The following is a 17778-nucleotide window of genomic DNA, read 5'->3' on the forward strand; positions in this document are numbered from 1 at the left end:
GTTTGATGCAGGTCTAAACAATGCCTGTCACTGAGGACAATGTCCTTCTTCTACTGCCCTCTCCAAATTTCTCATTCTCCAACATGGGAAGAGCACAGGACTTTGCTATCAGCCTTTCTCTTCCAGCAAAAGCTTTGTGTTTTGTGCAGAATAAATACAGCCTTTAACCTTCTACATGACTGGGTATTACTCACATGGCTTTTTTTGTGAGAAGACAAAAGAACTAAAGAGCCAGGGCAAAAAACAGCAGGCTCCACATGGCTCTCCCCACGTTGTTAGCTGGTCAGGGAGCTGTTATTCCCCAACTTTAAAACATCCTCATTAGCTCCTGACACTGTTTCTTGTCTGACTCAAAATGGGTCTGTCTGGGGAGCATGTAGGAACACTTCAGCAGCAGACATGGGCTCTGGTGGGTGATGCCTCTTTTATATGTTCTGATTTCTTATTAATTTCCCCCCCAGGAGACATCATGAACACAGTCCCTGCTACCTTGAATTCTGCAGTCAGGTTTCCCATGTGTACCAAGAGCAAGAAGGTGCAAGAAGTGGATGGGAAACCCCAACTGCTGCTTCCATTTGCCAGGTAAGTGTTGTTACCACCCACTCCAGGATAAAAACCACACCGTGTCCACACACAGCAAACAACTTGCTTCTCCCTGTCCAGAGATGTCAGTAATGGAGCCCCTGGATAGCACTAAATTATGTGCAAGTCTAAAACCACTCATCTGTAATCAGGCAACAAAATCAAACTTGTTTAATGGTACATCCAGACAGTCACAATAAGGCCAGTGTAACTGCACTAGCAACACCAGTAACAACAGCGTGACACGTCCTTGAGCAGTTTGGCTGCACACTTGCCTCTCCAGCTGGCCAGCAGCACAGGCAGTGGGCAGGCCACACGCCCTCAGTCAGCCCTTGCTCTGTGCCACACAAGCAAAAAAAAAGAAAAAAAAAATATCTTGTTTTTTCTCCATCCATTTTCTTCTTGCCCCAGAGATCCTGCCCACACCTGCCAGGCAGGCTCCAGGCCGGGGCAGGGGCTGCAGGTAGGATACATACCTTGCATGGCAAAGCCCCTTCAGTGTCACCTTTGCAGTCAGTCACCTGTAGTGTCACCAACACACAGCAGATGCCTTCAGGCAGGGGTTCAGCAGGGCCAAACACAGCAGCTTTGTGGGGAACCTGCAGGCTTGCAGTCCTTAGAGACCGGGCACTGTCCTGGGAGCAGAACCAGAGACCACGGCACCCGTCCCGGCTCTCACCACAGCTACAAGTATTTATTGTATTTGCTGCTATTTTCTTTTCCTGGTCCAAAGACTTTGGATTTCCTTTGTATGGCACGAAACCACCGTAGCAGCAGGGCTGGCCAGGAACTCCTCTCTTGCTGCCCTGTATCTGTGGGGGAGTGAAACTTTGAGGAAATCAGTGCATTGGTCACATATTCCCTCAAAACCAGCCTGTAGGATAAGGGCTCTGTTAAGGCAGGTGGTGACATGGTTACAGCTCCCTGACAGGAGACAATAACCCCCCCCTGTTCCTGACCCTCCTCATGTGGACACACAGCACCCACCCATGTAACAGGTACCAGTGTCTGTGCCAGTTGGAGCAGGGCTCTTGGTGCCTGCCCCAGGTTTTGTGTCACCTGGGTGTTCCCTGGGATTGTGAGGGCCATGGACACCAACACAACACAGCATGGCTCCAGCCAAACCAAGCCAAAATAAATTACAGAATAAAAAGGATGTGACTTAAGTCAGATAAGGCAGCATGTGACAGAATTTTTTACAATTAGTGTAATTTCCCTGCCAGTGACTTCTGTAGCTGTAAATAATTAATTTGTTCAAACCTGCTGTTTCTTCACATTTGTGCAGTGTTTTGCAATGAATGTGATACAGCATCAACCCAGCCTATATGAAACCTACCTTAAGAATGATTGTCTTTAGGAGGAAGTGGTACTTCCTCTTAAGTGGAAGTAAATAATTTCTAACCATTTCCAGTCTAGCTCAGGTCAGTCACTAAACCTGTGGATCAAGTACTGCTTTCAGTTACACCTGTAGTAAGCCTGTGGTAGGTCACTGGGATTATTCTGATTTATACCAGTTCAGGAAGCAGTAATGAGGGATTTATTTTTTTTTTACTTTTTTTTTTTTTTTTTTAAACCTCATTTATACAGATATGTTGAAAAAATCCCACATATTCCAGGGGGAGTTGGGATGGCTCCTTTACAAATCAGAGGAGTTCTGGTCCTGCTGGTATGGCTGACAGCTGTTACCTGTTTGATATCACAACCCAGGGCAAACTGTGCCTCATTTCTTCTTTCCTATGAACTTGGAAAGGCTTGAATGCACAGGTACACACCTTCAGGGTGCTTGCTTCATGAGTAAAAGGTTCCCAGCTTTGGTAAAAGTGAGCTAAGACAAGAATCAGATATGTCAATGTATTCTCTCAATGCTTCTCCAGAAGTTAACTTCCACTGAATTCCAGGACCAGCCAGCAAGGTACCATTGAGTTCTCTTGGAGTCTGAATTCTGAGGTTATTTATGAGCCAATTTAGTACCATGGTTTATCCTGAAATACTTAGATCCTATGAAAAAAAGGTGTCTTTTCCCCTCCAGCTGTACAATGGGTATAAAAGCCAGATGGGCTCTAGCTGTGCATGTTGTGCAGGGCAGTAAAGTGCCAGTGCACAGAGACCTTTGTGTGCACAGCCCTTGGCTGCAATCAAAATGAAACCTGCTCAATGAGATGCCCCAGAACACTGCACTTTTTCAAGCACTGTTATTTTCTTTATGAAGCAAATGTTTCTGCGAGGGTTTAATTTTTTTTTATATATATGTAACTCTAGAAAGCACTATAGAAGTAACTCTGAAAGCACTCTAGAGGTGACTCTAGTGGTAACTCTAGAAAGCAACACTGGGAGTACTTTAGAAGTAAACTTAGAAAGTAATCTAGAAGCTGCTCTAGAGGTGGCTCTAAAAATAGTTTTAGAAGCTACTCTAAATGCAGCTCTAGAAAAGTTACCCAGGGCTGTTCCAGAAGCAGCTCTAGAAATGTAATCTAGAAGCTTCTCTAGAAGCAGATCTAGAAAGCAATCTAAATATATATATTAGAAAGAGTCTTAAAAATGCCAATTATTCCCCCTGCATCCCCAGCAATGTGCAGTTCCAGTTAGTTCTTTAATAACCCAGCACAGATGGTGCATTACATGCTTTGGAGGATTCTGACCTGGTACTGTTCTTTGCAACACCTGGTGCTGCTTCTTAGCTACAGCACAACAAGTTGAGAATTTATTGTTTGGGTCAGGTTGGGCTTTGTAATCCCAGCACCATCAGTCAGATGGAAAGACTGATCCCTTAAAAAGGAAAAGCTCAGCTGTAATCCCATGGATACACACACAGCTACAACAGAGATAGCTTTGATGTATATGGTGTTCATACAACATTTCTCTCATGTCACAGAGCCTAAAAGCTTTACTTATTCTACTTACTCTATTACAATTCCCAAGTGGAGCCAGGGTCTGACTCTGCCCACACGTAGCATGACAGCCCCACCAAAACAGGCAGAATCCAAACACGGGTTAATTTTAAGGTCATTTTCCTACTGAGTATTGTTCATTCTGAGGCCCGAGTTCTGTGCTTTTTTTACACATTAGCAATAAAAGCTCTGGTGCAAATTGCTGGCCTTGGGCACGTGTTTCAGTGACCACCTGAATCAAGCTCTTGAGGATCAGCTGGCCACAGCTGTCCTGTTGTGCCCCTGCTGCTTCCTTTGAGGGTTGAGTTGGTCTGTTACAGCCTGACAAATACCTAGCACCCCGCAAGACAAATTAATTTTAAACTGGGTTTCTTTGGTTTTAGGTTTTTTGTTTGTTTGTTTTGTTTTATGCAACCAAAGTTCATAGTAGCTGGCTGAATGCTAGGTGGCCAGAGAAAGCTGAAAACCAAACAAATATTGTCACCAAGTTAAACACTTAAACCAACTACAGGCTGCAGTGGCATTCCTGGCTGTGGAGTGCCCTTCTCTCTGGCCACTGCTGGGAAAGCAAGCTGGGGTGGGAGCGTGCTGCAGGGGCAGGAGGTCAGTGATCACTGCTCAGGAAGCTTTGGTGGGGCTCTTGCTCCCAGTTCACACGCTGGGTGTCTTCCCCATTCCCTTTGTCAGTTTGGTTTTTGTTGTTTTTTTTTTTTTTGTCCATCACACAACTCGGTCATGCTCCCCCTGACCACCCTCCCCCCCCAAGTCTTCCCCACAGAGAGGGGAGTGCAAAACTCTGGGAAACAACTTTTTTAGCCTGTCAAGATGGTGTTGTGGGTAGGAAAGGTGTTCTTCAAGGAGGGGTTTATATGTAACTGTATTTTGGGTTTGCTCTGCCCAGCAGCATGCTTCGGAACCAGCGCTGTGCCAGGCCTCCCGAGGACCTTCAGTTATGTGCTGCAGGAAAAATGGGATCATTTGGACAGGTAGGTGAACCCCAGCACAGCACCAGTGTCCTCTTCATTGCAAGCAGTAATGTAAGCAAGAGAAAAAAAAAAAAAAAAAAAAAAGCTTGGCTTGGGGTATTGCTGAAGCAGTAGGCAAATGTGAAGCTGTGATGTTTGAGAGCTGCTCCTGAACCTGCTCAGACTCTGGCCCTGCAGGAGCCTTCATGCTCACAGCTTTGCCTCTATGCTGTCTCTCTCCCCATCTCCCCAAGCAGAGCTGCTTGGGTCTTGCATTTTTTTTTGTTGTCCCCTTGTCTGACTCCTTTCCTAATCTGTGTGCACTGAAGCCGCGGTCGGTCCGTGTGCCAGCAAAGTGGCCATCACTCACCCAAGAGAGGCACTGGCAGGACAGATAGGGAAGAGCAGGAAGTCAGTGTCCTTCCCGGGAAGGCAGCTCTCTGGGCTCAGTTCCTCCCAGGAACCCACGAGTTTGTCCACACGACGCCAGGCACCGCTCCCAACCGCTGCCGGGTCTGGATGCCGAGGTGGGATAACCCCACTGCTCTTGCCTGTATTTTTGGGATGTCTAGAAACACATGACTCAACTGTCTTACCTGGGAAATGCCTCTGGCTTTCTGGAGAGAACACTCTGCCCTTCAGGGGTAAAGAATCCCATTTTCTTCCCCTGTGGGCACCTGCTCCCTCCAGGCCAAGGGAAACCCAGGGCAGGATCCTGCTCATCTCCCCGGGCACAGCCCCCTGCAGATGGGCAGCCTGGGGCCAGGTCTCCTGCCCTCAGCAACCCACCCTCTGCTCTACTGCCACACACTCTGAAATACTTCTTACTTGTCATCAGATGTCTGGCTGGAGAATTTGGCTGTCTTCAAGCCGAAGTTGGGGCTGGAGCTGAGCAAAGTTCAGGAACAGAAAGCATTTTAAAACCATGTTTCACAGAAGACTTGATCCAAGCTCGACTTGGAGCAGCCCCTGCCAGCACTTGCAAGGCAGGATTTTGTCAGTTGTGAACCTCCAGCTACTCATTAATCATCTCACTCAGTTCAGATGGAGGACACAAAGCAAAGGGGAGGTGGGGTATTTCCAGAACAAATCTATTTTTTGGTTACACACCAATGTCTTAGTGTCTGCTCTGCTGACAAGCTGGAGCCCCACCCCAGCAATTCGTGCTCAGCCTTTGGGAAGAGTGAGACCGCTCTGAGGAAAATGATTTAAAATGCCTTCAGATGCCTTTTCACTTCTTTTTATTTAATTCCATAAATATTTTCATAAGGCTCAGTGTCTTTACAACACTTTTTTAAACACTTTTTTTGTTTTATACACACAACTTTGACACTTGTTTGACAGGGTCAAACAGTCCAATATAAACAAAATAATAAAACTGGCAAGTGCGGATCAGCTGGGTTACCAAAATCCTTTTTTTTTTTCTTTTTTTTTTTTTTCTCTTACTGTTAAAACCCCAAAAGCACTAAAATATCAGTATTTGGCTTCAAACTAGAATTTTAAAAACCTTTTTTTTTTTTTTTTTTAAATTCTCTGCTACAAGTCCCTGTCGTCATAGTGCCTTTAAACTCCTACAGACTCTTCTTTTCTTCTTAAGGAAAAATAAGCTTGGTGATGCCATGCAGAACTTACAATAGCTACTAAATATACATGTTCCCTGAAATGTAGCTGCAATGAAAAGATGACAGAGCATAAAGAGAACAAAACCAGAAACCCAAAGCACCACAGTGTACTATCAATAACATTGCAAAGGATGGCCAGTGACCATCCAGAAACTGAAACAAATTTCAAATATATTTCTCTATGTAGTATTTTTTCTATTTACAACTGTTAGATGCACCTAGGTTGGTTCTTGTTTGATCTTTTTGGAGAGGGTGGGGAGGCGAAAGTCTTGAATTTAGATCCTAGTGTCTAGGTCAGGGGGGTAATGCATGTCATTTACCTAGGGGAGAGGGTATTTGTAGTTTATATATATATATAGATTCAGCCAGAGAAATACCGTAAACATGTAAGTTTGTTACAACTCTCTTGTTTCTGCATATGGAATGGTAAAGTGGGTTCCTCCTGTCTGGCATTGAAATGAAAGTCTGTATCAGATGCTCAGTCAAAATCACCCCAATCTGATCCCATCTGCGCTGCTTCCAGCGCCTTCGGACACACGAGGCAGCCCAACCCTGCTCCCTATTGGGAAAGCCACGGTAGGCAGCAAAAGTGGGACCCAGTGCTGGTTCTTCTTTGTGATAATGCTCCATCTCTTGCAGCACCTTGGCAATTTATGGAGGGGAAGAGCTTTCTCCAATGCCATGCCTGAGGGCCAAGCCCTTCTTCCCTCTGGAACAAACGCCTGCATCTGCTCTGCCTGCCGCCTGGCTCCGGCAAGCACGAGCAACACTAGTTGGGTTTGGCTTTCCTTTTAAGAAAGAAGCTGTGAGTCCAACAAGTGGCCTTGTCAGATCAACCGAGTCTTGATTTATGATGCAAATAATGGTGTGGCGGTGGTGTTTCTTTTTTCCTAGTGCTGAATATTTAGGAAGCATCTTCTCATAAAAATTATGGATGTCTCATTCTCACTCTCTGAGGCACAAAACAGTAAATGAACAGGCTTAACTAATGTCCTTGTTACTTTTTTTTTTTCCCCTAAGCAATTAAAAAGGCAAAGGAATAAGTGAAATTTTCATCATGTTGACAACAGTCTGTAATCTCTCTCTCTTTCTCTCTCTCTCTCTGCATCTCTCCAGCCATTCCAAAATAGTAAAACATTTCTGTTAACCCCTGAGAACCCATCTTATTCACTTCTTTAAACACCCATTCTCTTAAAGAAACAAAATAATATTTGCTACATATCCAGTACTCAAATCTGACCATAAAAATGCAAAGACAGAAGAGCATAAAAATAAGATAATATAAAATTGGGTTGCCTTCTATTTGGGATTCCTGGTGTTTCACTGCTGCCTGTCACAGAGGGGCCACTCTTCCTTTCCAAAACACTAACCTGGCTTTGCTCTTTATTGATAGTTTCTAGATTACTAAAAAGTACTGAGATTCTTTTTTGTACTTAAAAAAAAAAATCAAAAAACCATAGCCACTACCTTGTAAAATGTCCTGAAATAGACCAGGCTCCATGGAAACACTGTAATCATACTCTCTGCTCTTCCCATTTGCTTGCACTTCTTAGGGGAGAAAAAAAAAAAAAAGTATCTCCATGCTAGTTGGCCTGGAGGGCTTATGTGCTGTATCAGATTCAAAAGAAAATTATAAATACCGTGATCAATCACTTCATCCCCCATTTTCAAAGGAGCTTGCAGAACAGCTTTGCAAAGTTCATCTTCTAAATCTGCTTAAAGAGTCTCATTTGCCCTAGGAAAAAAAATCATTCTGGTGCACAACGATTTGTTTTACAAGCTTAAACATAAGCTTTTGCACTTGCAAACGAATGTACTTAAGGCTGAAATGGTAGGAACTGTCTTTGAAAACAGAGCTATGAATCTCCAGAGGGAGAAAAAGAGAGAGAAAGAGACCTGGAGAATTTGGCTGCTCACTCCAGAGCCTGCTTGCACTGATGCACTTCTAATGACCCTTGGACACCCTTCAGATTGAACCCAGCACTGATTTTGGTCACCTAATCACAACCATCCAGCTCAACTTCCCAGGTCTCATCCACAGCTTTCCTAAAGCAACTCCTCAACTCCTCTGCAGCTTGGGTGCATTAAATATCAGGTTAATCCTTCTAATTACTTAGGCAATGACCTTTCCTAAGGGGTCACTACCAGCAGCTCATGGAGTGGGTGGGAGATCAGTGCCCAAGTGAAGCCAGGGGTCTGACACCCAACAGAGTGGAGCAGGCAGTGAGTGCAGGCATGGTCCTCCCTGGGGGGCTCACTGCTCCTGTCAGTGGCAATTACTGGGTCATTAATGTGGTTCTGTGCAGGCAGGAGTGTGGCCAACAGGATGGGACCTTAGTTCCTGAAGGAAGAAAAGTGGCCATTTGTTGGAGCCTAATAGCCAGTTTTCCTCTAGCTGGAATGGAGGGCGTGAAGCCATCAGTTTTTAAGCTTTTATCTTTGCGTGGGGAAGCAAAGATAGGAGTGGGCTTTTCAGAGTCATGTCCCAGCTTAAAAAGAAAAAAAATCAAAGATAACCCCACTGAAACAAAACCAAATGCAAAGGAAATAAAAAAGCCTCTGATATTCTTTTCTCAGCCTTAACTCTCAGTGTGAAGGAATCACACTGAATTGAGAAAAAGACAGCGCTTTGAAAAAAATGAAAAAAAACTGCAAAAACTTAACTGAGGAAAACCCATCTCTCACTTCCTAAATAGCTGATCCCCCTCTGCTTGTCTTCACCTGCCCACAACAAAACAGTTAAAGCCAGAGAAATACTGAGCAGCAGAGCATGGTGCACAAAGGAGCACATCCAGACAGGCACGAGTCAGACCAGAGAATGCAGGACGGGGAGAGGGTCGATGCTCTTCATTGAAATGGAAACTCCAGGGACAGCCAAGGAAGGGACGGAGAGGGAGGGAGAGGGAGCAGAGGTCTCCCAGCACTCCAAAAAACAAACAACCCCCCCATAAATAAAATCAAATAAAATATACACCAATGTTGTCCATGAGGAACTTCCATGACGAATTCACACAAGCGAGAAAGCATTCTGGGATGCCAATGACGACTTGAATGAAAATGAAGAAGGAAAAAAAAACAAACAGGAAAAAAAAAAAAGATGTCCAACCAATGGAATAAAATAAAATAGGTCACATGGTTAGAAATCATTGGTGCTTCCTACTATCTAGTAGCAGATTGCTTCCCAAAAACAACAAAAAAAGTTTTTGGTCCTTCTATATATATACATATATGTATATATATTATTATTTTTAAATGTGTGTATATATATATATAGGTATATATATTTAGTTGCAACAGTGCTTCTCCGAAAAAAGGTCCATCTATAAATATAATTTTATTTATTTTTATTTTTAAATTTTAGTTCTTTTAAGTTAAAATTCTCCATCTCTCTAGGTATTATTTTTTGAATGGTGTTAACCTGCTGAAGTTTTGCCAGAATGGTGCCTGGCTGCGTCTGGGTTCGGTGAACTCGAAGACCTGGGACTGGGATATGCCATCTGTCACCATGTATTGTCCCTGATTTAATGGATCCTGGGGTGGTGGGTAGGCTGGAGGAACCGACTTGGAGTAGCTCACACCTGCATCGATGATTGGGGGGAAAAAGAAACAGATCAGTCAAAGTGCAATTGGGTCAATAGTCTTTCTTCGTCATGCTATCGCTTCTTAGCACTTAATAACCAGGGTCCCAAGCAACAGGGAGGCGTGCTAGAGACAGCAGATCTATGGAGGAATGCAGCAGCTGCCTGAACTCTCAGCTCAGAGCCTGCCTACACTAGACCACGAGTTCAAGATGGGGAAAAGATCCATTACTTTTGTACTGGCAGAGTTTTGCCGTCCCTCATGGAAAAGTCCTGTGTGACCTAAGGAGGCCCAAACACGGCCAAGCCATGCACAACATCACTCTGGTCAGATGAAGGCCAACAACTGCATCCTTCCACCCGCTCACACGTTTAACACTTGCTGTTTCTGAGCTTCTTTTCACCCTCCCTCCCAGCTACACCTGGAAAGCAGTTTTGGCCCAACACGCCCCGGTGACCAGCCCCAAGCAGGGTCACCCCGAGGACACCTCGATACAGGTTCCTGTGCCAGAAGGGAACAAAGCTGCTCCTGCTCTACTCTGCCTACACGAAGGGCAACTCATGATTTTTTTTTAAGGAAACTTTGTAGGACTTTTCCATAGGGTTCATTTTAAACCAGTCTGGTTTCAGCCAAAAACAGCTGCACGCCAGGCAGAAAAGGCTGATTCTGCTCAATCCAAACTGGTAGCAATGGATGGACTGGCAAGGCTACACTTGGAGGTTCCAGATGTGGAATTCCCATGTCACCTGTGCAAGGACAGGGTGAGGGGACGCTGCCCTTAGGCTTTCCCAGGGAAAAGGGGAGCTTCAGGAAGCTGGGACCTAGTCAGCCTGTTGTAAAGGATGGTGTAGAAAGGGTGGCACTGGGTGGAACAGAAGTCACGGCCAAGGTGAAGCCTAGAGAGAACAGTGACACCGCTGCTTCTGCATTTCCTTCCCGCAACACCACTGCTGAGGGACAGCCCCTCCTCCAGCCGCAGGGCAGCACAACTCCAGAGAAGGGCAGGAAGGAGGGAGGAGCAGGGCTCTGAAGCAGGTTGCTGTAAGCTCTGGCCATCTCTGGATCCCCTCTGCTGCATGCAGAACTGCTCTTCCTTCTGCGGGGTGGCAGCTTCGCACGGGCCAGCTCGAGGCCATCGCCTCCCCTGGCTTTAACCGCAGGAGCGAGGTGACTCTACCCAAGCAGATCAGTGTCCTCATCTGGAAAGCGGGATGGCATCACCCACCTACCTCACACGAGGGTTGTGAAGCTAAATTAATTAATGTTTGTAAAACACTTTGAGATCCTCAGCTGGGAAGGTGCTAGAGAAGGCAAAATACGGTGATTAGCACCCAGGTACCACAGCAACGTGTGTAAAAGAAATGTGAGTCTTTGCATTCAGTTCCTACCCACACACAGACACATGCGGTGCGGGACCAGCGCCGGCCCGGGCACAGGAAGGCTGCACACAGTCAGGTACTTACAGACAAAGGAAAAAAAAAAACAAAAAACCCTCATAAATGCACCCATGGAGCTCATTGGGCAACTTCTGTACATTGGTGCTTGGTATTTTGGGACCTGCTTTAGATACAAAGCTAAAAGACTTTCTCTTTAGGAAAGAGAATTAATTCGCTTCCCCTTGCCATAGAATTTACCAGTCAAGAACTGTTAAAATCTTCAAAAGGTTCAGACTAAATGGAGATATCACCTTGACTACATCTAACTGATTTCTCCATCTTTACAGCAAATGCCATCAAATCATGCAGCTCTCTGTCCACTGTAGGGAGTAACCAAGAGCCTTCCTTGTGGTGGGCAAAAACTGCTCCGTGATTCATACTCACTGACCTTTAACAAATTCATCACAGCTAGTATTTCAAACTGAGTTGAAAAGAAAGACCTGGAGATGTTCTGCATTTGTACCTGCATGCTGGAATGGAGTTACTCAGCAACAGTTTCCTGTTCCTGAGCCTTTCCCAAGCTCATCTATCCTACAGAAAACATGGAGAGCAGACTGCAGCCCCAGAGCCCTTTCTGTCCTGGGGTCAAACTTGGACAGGGTCAGTTCTAGGATACCTGAGCCAATCTCTGTACTGCCCTTGTTGGCAGGCCCCAACCATCAGCTGAAATTTACCATGATATGTGACTGAGGTCAGTGATGTCCCAGAAGGGTAGAGTGTGACCAGAACTCTTCTCTGCCCAACCTCTTTCATCCCTTCTACTTCTGCTACTGTCCAGCTCGACGTTCCTTGGCCAGAATGCAGGTCAGTGTATGGGCAGCATAACCAACTGCAGAATCTGCTCTTCAGGGCAAGCTCTAGACCTGAACCCATCCCAGAGTGCAGATAATCTTCTGGAGGCCACCAGCCTTTAGTGCCTTGGCCACTTGTCCCAGCAGAACCTGCTGAGGAATTTTAGGATCTGTGGGAAGGTTAGGATCTGGTACTGATCCCTGACATTGCTACAAGTGGGAATTATCCCTTCTGTCCAGGAAGCTGTTTGGCACTTCGACTGACCCAAAGGTCCTACCAAGATTACTAACTTAACATTCCACAACACAAAAGAGCTGTGAATGTAAAGCTGCTACTACAGGACACACAGCAATTGTTTCTAGCTTTGAAAGACCTTAAAACCACATTGCTTAAATGACAGGGCCCAATGTCTTTGTCATCCTGTGGCTGCAGAGGAGCAGCCAGCCTTGTGAGGCAGCAGCTCTGCCATGCTGAGCTGGGCTGAGCTCTTTATATGTCTCTAAACCACTTTCTGGAGGGTGAATTAATGTATGTTAATCACGATACTGACATTCTAAGAAACCTCCCACATCAGCAAAATGTTATGCACTTGGAAGGCTGAAGAGGTAGAGAAAGGACAGTCTGGCTGAAGTCCACTGACACTGATGGAGTTACACTGCAAAGAATGTAATCCATAGTCTGTCTTCTCCACAAGAGAAAAAGGCAAGACTCCCCTGGCTAGATCACTAGCAAACCACATTCATCAGTTCTTTCCTAAAACAACCTTTTGGGTCCAGACTCCTGAAAAATGTCTGTCCTTGCCTGAAACATACCCACTGCCACCTCCCTCAGTACAGGAACTCAGACCTGTGTTCTCCAAGCTGGTTGTGTGGTCCTGCCCAAGGATCCAGCCTATTGGCACTGACATCTGAGCTGGGTGGACATCAAAACCTCCTGGCTGGTTCTACTTGAATAAGCAGCTGAAGGTTTGCATATTTATGCATATTTATCATATTTATCAACTGGCCTCCATGGCCTAATGATCCAGACCACGGATCTCAGTGGCATGCATCATTCCTGTGGGTGTGTGGGCATGCAAATACAAAAACATTTGTGCTCTGGCAAGTCAGGCTGAGAATTCAGTTAAGAATACATTTCCCTGTGAACCTGAGATACCCAAGAATGGCTTCCTTTGTGGTTCTAATATGCCCATGTTCTTGGCAAGGTGGAACACAGGAACTGGGGATGGGGAAGGAGGGAGATTGTCCTCATCTTCACATCTTTAAATCATGAGAAAGCAATTCTGAGAAAAAGTATGACATGTTGGGAATTTTCTGTTCTGATGTGGTTTGCTCCCTCAGCAGAACTCGGGGCCCTTGTTACAAAATTGTCTCTTAAGGGATTTGTTTTAATATGCAAACCCATAACTCCACTGCAGCTCAACAGACAGAAAGGAGCAAAGCTCTTGCAATGCAATTTGGGGGCTGCTTGGTGAAAAGAATTCGAAGTGCAAAGGGAAAGAGTGGCTGGGTGAATCAGGATTGCCAGACACAGCTGCCCTGCTGCCTTCCCGAGGTGTGAGCAAGCAGCTCTGCACCAATGACCAGACCTGGAGCTCCTTCTGCTGGTTCATGCATCATTCTGCACTGTGGCAGAATATAAAGGCTGCAGCTGCATAGCAAGATCGTTCAGCAGGGTGGGGGTTGTGGAAATCTGTTCAAAATGAGAAGAAGAAAACTCCAGGGTTTATAATTTGGCTAGACAAAACTGGGGAAGAGAGATGCTGCACTGTCAGCTCAAATCATGTCTTTTTTTAGTCCAAGGCAACGTCACCACAATGTTTTGGATTTCTCAGCTCGGAAAAAAAAAAAATACAACCCACAATTAAAAAGATTTAAAGCTGTCTCTTTTTTTTTCCCTTCTAGTTCTTTTTTTCCAAGTGTCTCTTCTATTTGAGGTTACAGCACAACTTCAGCAGCACTTGAAGACTTAGGAGCATGCTATTGACTCACAGGCAGCCCACATGGAGACAGACGTGCAGACAGACTCAGGTGTACTACAGCAGGACAGCTACACCAACACTGCACCTCGCCAGAGTCAGTACAAAGCACACACAGAATACACTCAGATTTGCCCGTGGAAACTTGCCTTACAAGCTGTTCATCCCATCCTCAACCTTTCAGATTTTAGCTGATACTTTGATCAGGAGCTATTTCACAGGCTTTTCTTCTCCCTAGCTGTCTGGAGATCATGCTGGTTATTACCCAGAATCAAGTGGGAGACAGTAAAATATCAGCACCTGCTTTCGCTGCTGGTAGAGTGGAGGCTGCTGGTGGGAAGGACACAGTGCTGTGCTCAGGAACCTTTCATCTCCCTCTGATCTCTCAGAGTCCTTGAGCCAATTTGCATCTTCCAGGAGCTGCGCTCAAAAATCCTGTCAATTCCATTTCCTCCTGAATATTGGAACCCACAGACACCACGGGGTGGCCAGCGTACCTCAAGAACACTAATTGTTGTACAGTTAATTACTCTTGCAATAGAGACAAGTTATTTAGAGGAATCAGCAGTAATGGCTGAATGAGTCCAGCCCTTTGCCCTTCTTCAGCACGTTTCAACAGAGGATCTCAAAGCACTTCATGGCCATTTGCCAGTTAGATTCAGAGTTAGCAAACCACACAGGGTCTGGGCTCAGTATTCCCATTTCTGACAACTACTGAACTTCTCTGTGTTGGAGGAAGAGGGAGGGAAAAGAGCCAATTGCAGCTTGAGATGTGCACCAGAGGAAAACTGTGATCTTTGTCCTGGCTGTTCCACAGCTAACCACAGAATCTACAAACACTGAGGCAACTTGGCCTTCCCAAGTCTATTTATCAATTTGCTGCTACAACCTCATGGCATTACACTGAACATTAAGATAATGATTCCTCATATGATAAGCAAAAGCTAAGCAAGGCAAGATGGGATAAATGATACTTTATTAATCAAAGCCAGGTAAAAACTAATTCATCCCATCTTGTATTTCTAAAGCCTCCCTCTCCTCCAGCATTCTGCACCCTGAAAGCAAAGATCACTCCAGCTGTTCCCTTGATAGGAAGAGGTCAGTTCATCCATCACTGCCCTAAATGGCACCTCTTCTGGGTAGCTACACTGCCCCAACCTTACCTAAAATACCTCACCAAGCTGAAAGCACAGGAGAATCTGGACTGACAAACTTATTTCAGTTGGAATCTCAACATGATACTGATGTCAACATCTGTGGAGAAATGTCACCCAGAACACAGTTAGCTCCATTCTTTCACCTACACTGTGGGAAACTGATGAAGCAGAGGTGACCCCAATTATCTGCAAATGCAAATGCCTCTTTGTGATGAAGTGGTTTGTCTGTGTGTTCCTCAGTCTCTTCCAGTCCTCCTGAGACAGTGCAGACATGTGTGAACAGGATGGGGAACCGTGTCAGGGCCATGTCAGTCTTGTGAGCAATGAAGATGCAATAAAATAGGCTTAAACACTCAGGAGAGCCACAGGAGGTACCTGGTGAGACCTGTGCTCTCCAGCTGGACACAGCCAGCACAAGAGTGTGTGACCACAGAGTCATCTCTCTGGAAGAGAGCTTGAAGTGCAGAATGGGTGAAGTCAGAGAAAAGCTGTGGGGTGTTTGGGTCAGGGTTTTTATGACATAGTTTGCCATGAGCTCAAGTGATCAGAAAGAAAGAAATTAGCAGGAAAATTCAGTGACTCAGAGGGTGTTTTACTGCAGGCCAAAGCACTTCATGCTGGCTGATGGTTTAACCCCTGCTGGCTCTGCATAGCCAAGTATTTATGGGCAGATTTAACAGCAGTGTCCTTCTAAGCTCAGGGTCAGGGGTGATGGTGACTGAATCTGTGTTTCTCTCCTTCCTCACATCCCAGACCACCAGGCTAAAGACTTGTCTGGGCTGAGGGCATCTGCTTTGGTGAAGCTGTGGCACAGTGCAGAGAAAAATAGACAGGACAGAGAGAAGGAGCTGGAGCATTGTATGAGTCTCAAGAGCTCTCCAGGGGTGGGAAGCCCTGCTGTCTAGCACTAAAGTCACTGTTGAACCTGAGCAGATATTTAATTTTCCAAAATGGAACCTTTAGTGGGAAACAGTGCTTTAAGAATGGGGTTTCCTTCCAACACTGGAACCTCTAACCACCCCCAACACCCTTGGCCAAAAGCTTCTAGGAACATGAGTTCCTTCCTTGTACACACTGTCCTGTGTGGGGACAGATGGGGACAGAGCCGGGGATCAAAAAACTGAATGTTTTCAGAAAATCTGAAAGCTGCAAGCACTGATCACTATAGGAGTTTAAAACTGGCCAGCAGAACAGACACCACTGATGGACAGAGGCACTTAAGGAGCCTTCTGTTTCCACATGCTCAGAAATGGAAAAAGTATTCCAGACAAGCCTTTGTCTGCATTGAGGATGGACTGGAGATCCACAAGGGATCCATTTTCAAGAAAACTTCAGATTTGTTTCTACTCCTTCAGTCAATCAGGAGCACAACTCTGGGAGCTCAGTGCAATCTTAACACTGTGGTGTCAGGGCAGGCAGGGAGGGTCCTCAGTGGGACCTCAACTGACCTGCAGAAAAGTTACACAATTGATTGGCTGTAGCTTAAAATGGGTTGTGGGGTGGTTTGGTTTTTTTTTGTTGTTTTTGTAAGTCAAGACAAATAACTTTTACTTTTCTGTTTCTAGGAGACACCATGCTGAATTCTATTCCCAGTTACCACACTGACACTGAAAAAAGCTAAAGGGCAGTAAGCAAGAGCCAAATCTTCAACAATCAACGCAAAAAGAAGGAAAAACAACAACAAACAGACCTTTTCTCCACCTGCTGCTGGTAAGGTGCAGGGCTAACATTACCCATCTACTTTATGTCTAATGGACTTAAAGAAGGAAAAAAAATTGGTTTAATGCTGTCTTAAGGCACCTGGTCCAAAATATCATTATGTTTTGCCCAATCCAATAAGTAGTGCACATGGAGCATATTGCTGGAATCTGACCCTGCCCCTCATTAACTGAGCTGGGAAGGAGGGCTGGCACTGTGCATGGGCTGGAGTGTTAAGAGAGGGCTGCTTCCAGAGGGGACTCACTGGTGCTCCACAGGGGACCTTCATTTGGGGATCAAAAATTTCTCAAAGCAGAGTTGTGTTTTCTCTCCATCACCTGGATAAAGTTTCCATTGGTTTAATAAGCAGAGGTTCAAGGTTTCCTCTCTGATCTCTCCGTGTCTCCCTCGCCTGCTGCAGCCAGGGGTGGTTTAAATGCTTCCTTTGCAAACACACTCCAGCCAGCTCCAGAGCAATACTTCTGGGAGGTGTGGTACAACAGTGCATGAAATAAGCAGCAGTTTATACTATTTGAAAAATGTTTTTCTGCTTCACCTCTAACAAAGTTGATTGCATTTTCCATTTCACCTCCTTCACGGCTTTTCTCTCTTCCTCAAGTATTCTGTGACAGGGAAATTACCATGGTTTCCCATTTAAGAGGTGGAGGGAACAACTGAGATAATCTAGAAACACATCTGTAACAGGCATCCTGTGACACAGGAGCAGGGCTCTCGAGGTGCTGGGTTGGGCTGCTGAGCTGTCAAGTCCCACTGCAGCCACCAAGATGCATCCTGCTGCATCCTACAGCAAAATGCATGAACTGTTCAGTTGGATGCAGTGGGAGTCCTCCTACTCCTACAGAGCTTTGTGGCTTTCCAGGTGGAACTGGTGCTCCAAACCCACCCAAAAACCCCTTCCAGTGCCACTGCTGTGGTACAGGAGGGCAAAGGCAGAAACCTTCTGACACAGGCACAGCCTCCTGCCTGCTCCTGGCCCCCAGGGCTGTGCCTCAGCCATGCAGCCCCAGCTCCCTGCTGAGGCCTTTGGCAAAAAAAAAAAAAAAAAAAATGTTGGCAATAT

At 45.6% G+C, this 17778-nt stretch overlaps 1 protein-coding gene and 2 long non-coding RNA genes across 18 annotated transcripts in view; 1 reads left to right on the forward strand and 2 right to left on the reverse strand.

The window, feature by feature from the left end:
- Window positions 1-727: 727 nt before the first annotated feature.
- Window positions 728-5235, reverse strand: LOC139802514 (uncharacterized). The gene is made up of 2 exons (XR_011728679.1): window positions 4806-5235; window positions 728-1394 (listed from the first exon to the last, which is right to left on the reverse strand). It is a non-coding gene; the product is annotated as an uncharacterized lncRNA (long non-coding RNA).
- On the forward strand, window positions 3975-17764 carry LOC139802511 (uncharacterized). Its single transcript, XR_011728675.1, has 4 exons — window positions 3975-4073; window positions 4375-4456; window positions 6697-14940; window positions 16565-17764. It is a non-coding gene; the product is annotated as an uncharacterized lncRNA (long non-coding RNA).
- ARHGEF9 (Cdc42 guanine nucleotide exchange factor 9) overlaps window positions 5660-17778 on the reverse strand; it is a 174187-nt gene continuing 162068 nt past the window's right edge. For 8 of the 16 annotated variants that reach the window (XM_071757708.1, XM_071757711.1, XM_071757720.1 and 5 more), the window contains one exon: window positions 5660-9635. In XM_071757708.1, the coding sequence (XP_071613809.1) occupies window positions 9454-9635 (182 nt within the window). In that variant the 3' untranslated portion in view covers window positions 5660-9453. The remainder of the gene's footprint in view (window positions 9636-17778) is intronic. The other 8 variants (XM_071757709.1, XM_071757723.1, XM_071757713.1 and 5 more) reach the window with 2 other exon arrangements.

This window comes from Heliangelus exortis, chromosome 14 (assembly GCF_036169615.1).
Source record: "Heliangelus exortis chromosome 14, bHelExo1.hap1, whole genome shotgun sequence".
Taxonomy (NCBI): Eukaryota; Metazoa; Chordata; class Aves; order Apodiformes; family Trochilidae; genus Heliangelus; species Heliangelus exortis.